Genomic DNA, 8926 nt, shown 5'->3' on the forward strand with positions numbered 1-8926 from the left:
TATTATTCCACAGTTATTGGCCTATTGAGATTTTTAGATTCTTCCTGATTGAGTTTTGGAAGGTTGTATTTTTCTAGGAATGTGTCCATTTCCTCCAGGTTGTCTAGCTTGTTGGAGTATATTTTTTCGAAGTTTTTTTTTAATTGATTTTTTTACAGAGAGGAAGGGAGAGGGATAGAGAGTTAGGAACATCGATGAGAGAGAAACATTGATCAGCTGTCTCCTGCACACCCCCCACTGGGGATGTGCCCACAACCAAGGCACATGGAATGGAACCTGTGACCTTTCAGTCCTCGGGCTGATGCTCCATCCACTGAGCCAAACCAGTCAGGGCTGTGAAGTTTATGTTGAAAATTATACAGTAAAATCTATATTTTGCAAATATTTGAACATTTTTTAGTATTCCATTTTAATTTGTTGTGATCTTGACTGTCTCATTTTGCAGTCTTGTACTGGTTGCATTACATACTTAATGTTCACAGCCACTTTAGAATTGATAATCAGTTCTTTCTTCTCTTACATGTCACATCTTCGTACATGGACTACCCTGTGAGACAGTGTTATAATTTCTTCTTTCAACTGTCAAACACTGTAAAGAACTCTAGAGGAAAAACATAGTCTAGCGATATTTACCCAGATATTTATCATCTTTCTTTTTCTTTCATTCTTGATGTTTCACGTGTCCTTCTGGTATCATTTCTTTTTTTGTCTGCAGAACTTCCTGTAGCAATTCTTTGAGAAGGAGTCTGCTGGCAACAAATTCTCTTCTTTTTCTTTTTTTCTTTTTTTTTGCGGATCTTCTTTTTTTTGTGGCTGTGGACGCCTTTCAACACTGCTTTCTTTGCCTTCAAAGCCTTTGCTTTGGCTTCGTCTTTGGGAGGGGCAGGGGCTTCCTTCTTAGCTTTCGGCGCCATCTTCGTAAAAAGCTCTACTTTTTCTTTATTTGAGAAGGTCTCACTTCACTTCTGGAGGACATTGCCACTGGTCTCACTTCACTTCTAAAGGATAATGTCATTGAATGCAGATGGAGTTCTCGGTTAACAGTTCTTTCCTTCCAGCACTTTCCAACGTTGTGCAAATACAGTTCCGCACCCATTGTTTCTGAGGAGAAGTTTTCAGTCGTTCAAATCATTGTCCCACCCTCACCCCCTTTTGTGGCTGCTTTTGAGAATTTTCCCCTTCGTAGCAAGTTGGCAGCTGTGTGGTTGTGATGTGGCTAGACATGGGTTTCCTTAGATGTATCCTGCTACGTGGGTTTTGATGAATCTGTGAATCTATAGCCTTTACCCAAATTGGAGTGTTTCCAAGCCGTTATTTTTCCGCATTTTCCCCCTGCATTGAACTCTCCCCATTGTGGAATGATGGCACAAGTGACAGACTCTTGGTTGTCATCTCACAGTTGCCTAAGGCTCTATTAATTTCTCTTCCATATGTTTTCTCTGTGTTCAGATTGGATACATGTCACTAATTTATCTTCATGTTTGACTGACGTCTGTCTTCTCCATCTGTTCTTAGACCCATCCACGGAATTTATTTCAGTTATTAATTATTAGTTCTGAAATTTCCATTTTGTTCTTCTTTGGATCTACTTGCTGAGATTTTCTGTGTTCCCAGTTGTCTTAGGAATGTTTGTGATTGCTTGTTAAAGCACACACACAGCGTAAAAAAGTTACAAAGCACCGAATAAATTCCCAATCTCGTTCTTCATTCTCCTTTTAAATGCACTTGAACATAGTTATCCTCAGAGCATACATCCAATTTTGAACCTGTTTTTTGTGGTGCCCTCAATTGGGCAGGGCTAAGTCGAAGGCACGGGTGACGCAGGCCCTTGGGAGGCCTTAGGGCAGTGGTTCTCAATCTTCTGGCCCTTTAAATACAGTTCCTCATGTTGTGACCCAACCATAAAATTATTTTCGTTGCTACTTCATAACTGTAATGTTGCTGCTGTTATGAATCGTAATGTAAATATCTGATATGCAGGATGGTCTTAGGCCAGTGATGGCGAACCTATGACACGCGTGTCAGAGGTGACACGCGAACTCATTTTTTTGGTTGATTTTTCTTTGTTAAATGGCATTTAAATATATAAAATAAATATCAAAAATATAAATCTTTGTTTTACTATGGTTGCAAATATCAAAAAATTTCTATATGTGACACGGCACCAGAGTTAAGTTAGGGTTTTTCAAAATGCTGACACGCCGAGCTCAAAAGGTTCGCCATCACTGGTCTTAGGCAACCCCTGTGAAAGGGTCATTCGACCGCCAAAGGGGTCGCGACCCACAGGTTGAGAGCCGCTGCCTTAGGGTCCCTGGGAAGCAAGACAGAAGGCCAGAACTCAGTCTGGGTGGCAGCGGAGGGTGTTTGGGGGCCCCTCTGCCCTCAGAAGCAGTCTGATGCTGCTGCCCATCTGGCTGGAGGCTGTGGGCCTGGACGGTTGTCCTGGGCCAGCTCTGCCCCTGGCCCAGCACTGGGCTGGCCTTGCTCACACGCCCTCCCACCCAGGAGAAGGAGCAGCAGCGCCTGGAGAACCTGCGGTGGAAGGAGGAGGCAGAGCAGCTCCGCAGGCTGAAGGTGGAGGAGGACAAGCGGCGGCGGCTGGAGGAGCTGAAGCTGTAAGTGGCGCTGCTCCCGGCCCCTGTGCAGCCAGGCGCGCTGGCCCCCTGACTGCCCTGTGCGCACAGGAAGCGGGAGCAGCGCCTGCGCAAGGTGCTGCAGGCCCGGGAGCGGGCCGAGCAAATGAGGGAGGAGAAGATAAAGCAGATTGAGCAGAGGGTCGCTCTGCAGGAGAAGAACGAGAAGGTGAGAGCCATGGGCGGGCGGGCGTCCAGGTGTCAGTGCGCTGTTCTCTGCTGGGGCCCAAGCAGGTCAAACTTGGTGGCCTGAGGACTAGACCTGGACCCCTCAGGAAGTTAGGGGTTTGACGCCCTGGACCCCTCAGGAAGTTAGGGGTTTGACGACCTGGACCCCTCAGGAAGTTAGGGGTTTGACGATCGCTCCGCAGGAGAAGAACGAGAAGGTGAGAGCCACGGGCAGGCGGGCGTCCAGGTGTCAGTGGGCTGTTCCCCGCTGGGGCCCAAGCAGGTCAAACTTGGTAGTCCGGGGACTAGAACTGGACCCCTCAGGAAGTTAGGGGTTTGACACCCTGGACCCCTCAGGAAGTTAGGGGTTTGACGCCCTGGACCCCTCTCGTCTCCACCCAGGGCCCTGGAGTTCGTTCTGAGCCCAGCTGAGGGTGGGAGGTCTAAGCAGCAGCCCTCAGCGAGTGGGTGGGCTCATGCTCCCGGCAGGACAGGCACCCAGGTGCCCCTGCCCTGGGCTGTGAGGAACAAGCGGGTTTGCAGGGGCATAGGTGCCTGTCACAGTCCTGGGACCCGGCTGTAGGGCTGAGTGTGAGTGAGGAGGCTGCTCTAATGGGCATGTAGGGGTGGGCTCTGCAGGCCAAGGAGGCGCGATTGGCTGAGGAGAAGGCCAGGAAAGTGGCTGCAGCCCAGAAGACGGAGGTGCGCAGGAAGCAGGAGGAGGAGGCCCGGAGGCCCAGGTGTCTGCAACAGGTGCGAATGCAGGTGGCGGGCTGGGCATCGAGGAGGAGGCCGGGCAGGATGGGCGCTGCCTCAGCCCCTGAGGACTGCTGGGCCTCCCCCACTTTGTTGGCTTAATTCTGGGGGGGTCTTGTGGCGTCCGGCCCTGAGGAGGTTCCACAAATGCCTTGGAGATGGGGGCGGTGGCAGCGGCCTGCCTTTGTGTTTCTGTAGAGATGGCACTTTGAGGGTCAGGCACGTGGACTCGAAGCCAGACTTCCACTCTCAGCGCTCGCTCTTTTATCAGCTGTGTGTCCCCACACGGGTTACTTGACCTCTCTGTGCTTTGGTTCCTTCAGGTAGCAGTGGTAGCTACCGGAGAGGGCCGTTGTGAGGGTGAGATGTTCTGCCTAGAAGAGTAGGGACCTACCTCTTCCTTGGAGCTGCCCATCTCATGACCCTAGGGAACACAGATCTGTCTTTGGGGTTATGACACTGATAGCTGACTTTGCTGAGTACCCCATGCCAGGCGCTGTTCTAGTTATGTGTATAAACTCGGCAACTCTGTGAGGTGTAGGTATTACTGTTTTGGTCCCCATTTGCTCGATGAGGGAACCAAGGGCTTAAATGATAGCTCAGTGTCACAGCAAGTGCATCTGGCTCCAGTCTGGGCCCTTACGTCTGCTGCAGCAGCAAATGAAGCTGCGGCCAGATGCCTTTTCAGGCTGGTGGTGATGTGTGGCTCCTGGCGTGGGGCGACCCTGGCTCAGCCCCTGACGATCTCTGATGCCTCCTGTCAACCCTCCCTTCTTCCCAGACCTCTGGCACCTCTCCAGCCTGGCCTGAGGCCCTGACTTTGCTCTGTGTTCACAGGAGGAGGAAGAGCAGAAAAGGAAGGAGGAGGAAGAGGATGAGCAAGAGCGTCTGCTGAAGGCGGCTGAGGCCAGGAGGCCGGCCGAGCAGCAGGAACAGGAGCAGCGGAGGGAGCAGGAACGGATCCAGGCCGAGAGGTGAGGGAGCCCCGAGGGCCAGGCTGGTGGGCCAGCCCCTGGGGGCCAAGGCGATGTCCGGCCACGTGTGCTTGTGTGGACGAGAGGCGGAGCAGTCCTTTAGAGCAGTTCCCCCTTCCCTTGGGCTTCGCTTGGCTCAGCACCCAGAGGCCTGCAGCAGGCAGACCCTGAATGTGGCGTTGGCTCTGGGAGATGGAAGACGGAATGGGCGGGTTCACTTGGGACTCTTAGTGCTACCTCCAGCCAGTGTGCTGCCCCCCCGCCCTGTTCCATTTTGTCCTCAGCGGACATGGCAGGGCAGCGGGGTGCTCAGCAGGCCCCCCATGGGCATTTGAGCAGGAGTTCGTTGGCTGCGTTGCAGACCCTCCCCACTAAACATGCCTCCTCTGGTCATGAGAACCCAGACTTCCCGCCCCCATCACTTCCAGCTGCCTCCCTTGGTATCCATGGCAGCAGAGCCTGGGTCTCTGCTCTCAGAGGCAGAGGTCTCTGCAGCGGGTTCTGTGAGCCTTATTCTGGGCCCGCCCTGTGCTCGGCTGTGCCGGATCTTGGGATGCCAAAGAGGACAAGCCACAGTCACAGTTGGCCAGGAGAGGTGGGATCTGCGCCTGTGACGAAGAGCACTGTGCCCGTGTGTGTGTACAGAGAGGTGGGAATACCCAAACAGGCCTAGAATACCCAACTGCCTCTCCTGCCTCCACCACCTGAGAAACAGCAGGCAACACGTCCCTGCCGGTCTTCAGGTGGCTTTGGGCCCAGTGGGGAGTGGGGGGTGGAAGCCATGGGGCTGAACTGCATGGGGGACCATCTCCCTGTGCTTTTTTTAAAAAAATTTATTGATTTTATATAGAGAAACATTGATTTGTTGTTCCAATTATTTATGCATTCATGGGCTGGTTCTGGTATGTGCCCTGACCTGGGATCAAACCCGCGACCTTGGTGTATCGGGACGATGCTCTAACCATTTGAGGTACCCGGTCAGGGCTCCCTGTGCTTCCTGATTGACACAAAAGTGTCCTGGTCCTACGGCAGAACCAGAGACAGGAGTCTGGGTGGGGGACCAAGGGCGGTGGGTGGCAGTTGATGTGGTTTTAGAATTGTATGTGTGCCGCGCAGTGCCAGAGTCTTCCATGGGGGTGACGGTGCGATGGTTGTAATGGTTGGCAGCTTAGGGGTTACTGAGCTACACGCTCTATACATGTTTCTTGTCGAATCCTCACTCGAAGGCCCTGTGGCATAGGAACCAGCAGCTCCACCTCCCAGAGGGGGTGCAGGGGCAGGAGGTTAAATGCCTTAAGCCACAAACTAGTAAGTGGAGGTGGCTCCAACACCCAAAAACAGCCCAGCTCTGCTTCCCGCCAGGCTTGGAGCCCACGCTCCACCCTGTGGGCCGGGACGATCGAGGTCACTCAGGTTTTCTCATCTGATTCTCGTGGTGACGGGAGGAAAGGTGTGAGGATCTCCATTGTACAGCAGAGGCGGAAGCTCAGCCCTAAGTCAAGTGGAAGCGTGGGGCCAGGTTTGGTGGGTCCAAAGCTGAGAGCTCCTGCACCCAGCTGGGCGCTTTCCAGCCCTGGGGCACAGGTGCAGCTGTGGGCTCCTGGCTGCTGTGCCCATTCTGCCATTCTGTCTTATACTGCCAGTGCCATGAGCCCAGCTTCCCTGGAAGGGATAGGAACTGAGCCAGGGCTCAGCTTCCCAACATGACAGGCCCTTGCTTGGTCCTCAGGGAGCTGCAGGAGAGGGAGAAGGCCCTGCGGCTGCAAAAGGAGAGGCTGCAGAGGGAACTGGAGGAGAAGGAAAAGGTACAGGGGAGCGGGGGGTGGGTGGTGGGTGTGGGGCTCGCTCGGGTCTCTGCTGCGCTTTGGGCTGGGAGCCCTGATCTGGTGGCTCCTGGGGCGGGAGCTGCTTTCTTGGCCATGCGGGTTTTGCCTGGGGCTTGGGGAGAGCACATTCCCATGGCCCGTAACCCCTGGCTGGCCACTGGTCCCAGGAAAAGCAGCAGCGCCTCCAGGAGGAGCAGGAGAAGAAAGCCAAGGAGGCTGCAGCGGCCAGCAAAGGCCCGAACACAACCATGGACGTGCAGGTGAGGCCGAGCACCGGAGCAGAGAGGAGCCCCCAGCTCTGCTTATTCTCCTCCCAAAGCTGGAGGCCAGTTCACATCTGAGGACCATGAGGAGGAGGAAGGACGCAGGCGGCCCGGGAGTTTCTACTCTTCTGGATACGTGTGTTCTCTCCTATTCTCAAAATAGAATTTGTTTTAAAAACAAACAAACTAAACTTTATAAAAGAGTAAACTCTGAGTTCAGTGTACATCTCTCTATATTGTTACATGCTCTAAGGGGACACAGGCTCTACATACAGGCTACCAGTCTGCTCAGCTGCTTTAACAAAGTACCATAGACCAGGTGGCTTAAGCAAACATTTATGTCAGACTGGGATTCGGTGTCTATTAGGGGCCGTCGTCTTGCCCGGGAAGGGGAGGCGGAACTCTCCGGAGCCTCTGTGAAGGGCACTGATGGAATTCCTGAGGGCTCCACCCTCGTGACCTAAGCACCTCCCGAGGCCCCAACTCCCAATACCATCATGTGGAGAAAGAGGATTTAACAGGAATTTGGGGGGGGACACAAGCATTTACTCTCATACATACCATTTGGCAGCTTGATACTTTTTCCCTCCCCTGTTGCTGTTTTTATATTGTACACATCTACTTCAGCCCTTGTAAAGCTCTCATTTTTGACTGTTGTGTGCCAGCTAGTTGTAGCAGAATTTCTCTAACCAGCGCCTGTTGACAAGCATTTAGGTGACTTCCAGTTTAATGCTTTACAAACAAAACATATTATGAGGGTTTTCAGTGCAGCATAGGTGAAGGTTGGAAAGTGGGAAGTTAGCTGAACAGTCACCCTAGATCAGCGGTTCTCAACCTGTGGGTCGCGACCCCTCTGGCGGACGAACGACCCTTTCACAGGGGTCGCCTAAGACCATCCGGCATATCAGATATTTACTTGACGATTCATAACAGTAACAACATTACAGTTAGGAAGTAGCAACGAAAATAATTTTATGGTTGGGTCACAACATGAGGGCCAGAAGGTTGAGAACCACTGCCCTAGATGGATGTTTCAACTCATGAGGCTCCCAATGGAGTCCCGGGAGCTGTTCACAGGAGACATGCTGACGTGGAAGTACAGTTGCAACTTACTTTAGTGTGAAAAAGAGTCAGGGCTGTGTGTGTGGTGTGACTTTTAAAGTGACCCTGAGCCTTTTGATTTTTCCTGTGAAAGGAGGGGAGGTGGCTGGGCCCCATCTCCTGGGTGGTGGGAGTTGCAGGAGCAGGGACGGGGGAGCTGACGCCCTTGTTTATTTTTCCAGTCTCCAGCCTGTTCCTCATATCAAATGACGCCGCAGGGGCCCAGGGCTCCCCGCAAGATCAGCCTGGATAACTACGGGATGGATCTGAACAGCGATGACTCCACTGATGATGAGTCCCATCCCCGGAAGCCCATCCCCTCCTGGGCCGCAGGTGAGCGGGGCCGGAGCTCTGGGTCCTGGGTCCTCACTGGGGACTTCTGGGGCCCCGGAGGAAGTGGCTTGGCCGACGCGGGTGTTGGGATGCGGTGGTACTCAGGGGCTAGGAACCTGACGTGTTGGCCTGGCCAGCCTGCACCCAGCCTTGAGTGGGACCGTCCAGTGGGCTCGCCTTTGGAGCCCATGTTGGACGCCTTTGTTCCCAACAGGTGCATTACATAGGGGCTGGCTATGGGCACTTGGGGCTGGGTGTTCCGGCTGGTTCTAGGCCCCTTCTTGCAGTCCTGCCCAGCAGGCCAGATGAGACTTGGGCCTAAATAAGCAGCGTCGGGTGGGAACGGAGCTAAGAGAGGTGATGGAGTTCAGCAGTCACTGAGCGCGGGCTGGGAGTTCCAGCTGGGGAGGCAGGAAAGCCCCGAGGTGGGAGCGGGCACTTGAGCAGGATTTGAGCCTGCAGTTTAGAGACCCCAGTGTTTAAACGGGAGTGTGGGTGAGCGTGACTGCGGCCTCAGGCCTGGGTGTGAAGCCTGCGGCAGTGGAGTGGGGGCCGTGCATACAGTGGTGCTCTGCAGAGTTTGCAGGGCTGGGGGTCAGGGCGGCTGCAGTCTCCCTCCCCAGGGGTCAGCACTCTACAGAAGACAGCTTGAAACAACAATGAGGTACCATCTTACACCTGTCAGAATGGCTATCATCAACAAATCAACAAACAACAAGTGCTGGAGAGGATGTGGAGAAAAAGGAACACTCGTGCACTGCTGGTGGGAATGCAGACTGGTGCAGCCACTATGGAAGACAGTATGGAGTTTCCTCAAAAAACTAAAAATGGAACTCCCATTTAACCCTGTGATCCCACTTCTAGGAATATAT

The 8926-nt window shown here is 53.4% G+C and overlaps 1 protein-coding gene across 2 annotated transcripts in view; it reads left to right on the forward strand.

Moving 5' to 3' along the window:
• LOC102752449 (inner centromere protein-like) overlaps window positions 1–8926 on the forward strand; it is a 73401-nt gene that overhangs the window by 63390 nt on the left and 1085 nt on the right. The window contains exons 9-15 of one of the 2 annotated variants that reach the window (XM_015557471.1): window positions 2506–2615; window positions 2685–2802; window positions 3426–3554; window positions 4395–4531; window positions 6261–6336; window positions 6525–6617; window positions 7904–8054. In XM_015557471.1, the coding sequence (XP_015412957.1) occupies window positions 2506–2615; window positions 2685–2802; window positions 3426–3554; window positions 4395–4531; window positions 6261–6336; window positions 6525–6617; window positions 7904–8054 (814 nt within the window). The remainder of the gene's footprint in view (window positions 1–2505; window positions 2616–2684; window positions 2803–3425; window positions 3555–4394; window positions 4532–6260; window positions 6337–6524; window positions 6618–7903; window positions 8055–8926) is intronic. The other variant, XM_015557470.1, reaches the window with a different exon arrangement.

The sequence above is a fragment of the Myotis davidii genome, unplaced genomic scaffold (genome assembly GCF_000327345.1).
Source record: "Myotis davidii unplaced genomic scaffold, ASM32734v1 scaffold509, whole genome shotgun sequence".
Taxonomy (NCBI): domain Eukaryota; kingdom Metazoa; phylum Chordata; class Mammalia; order Chiroptera; family Vespertilionidae; genus Myotis; species Myotis davidii.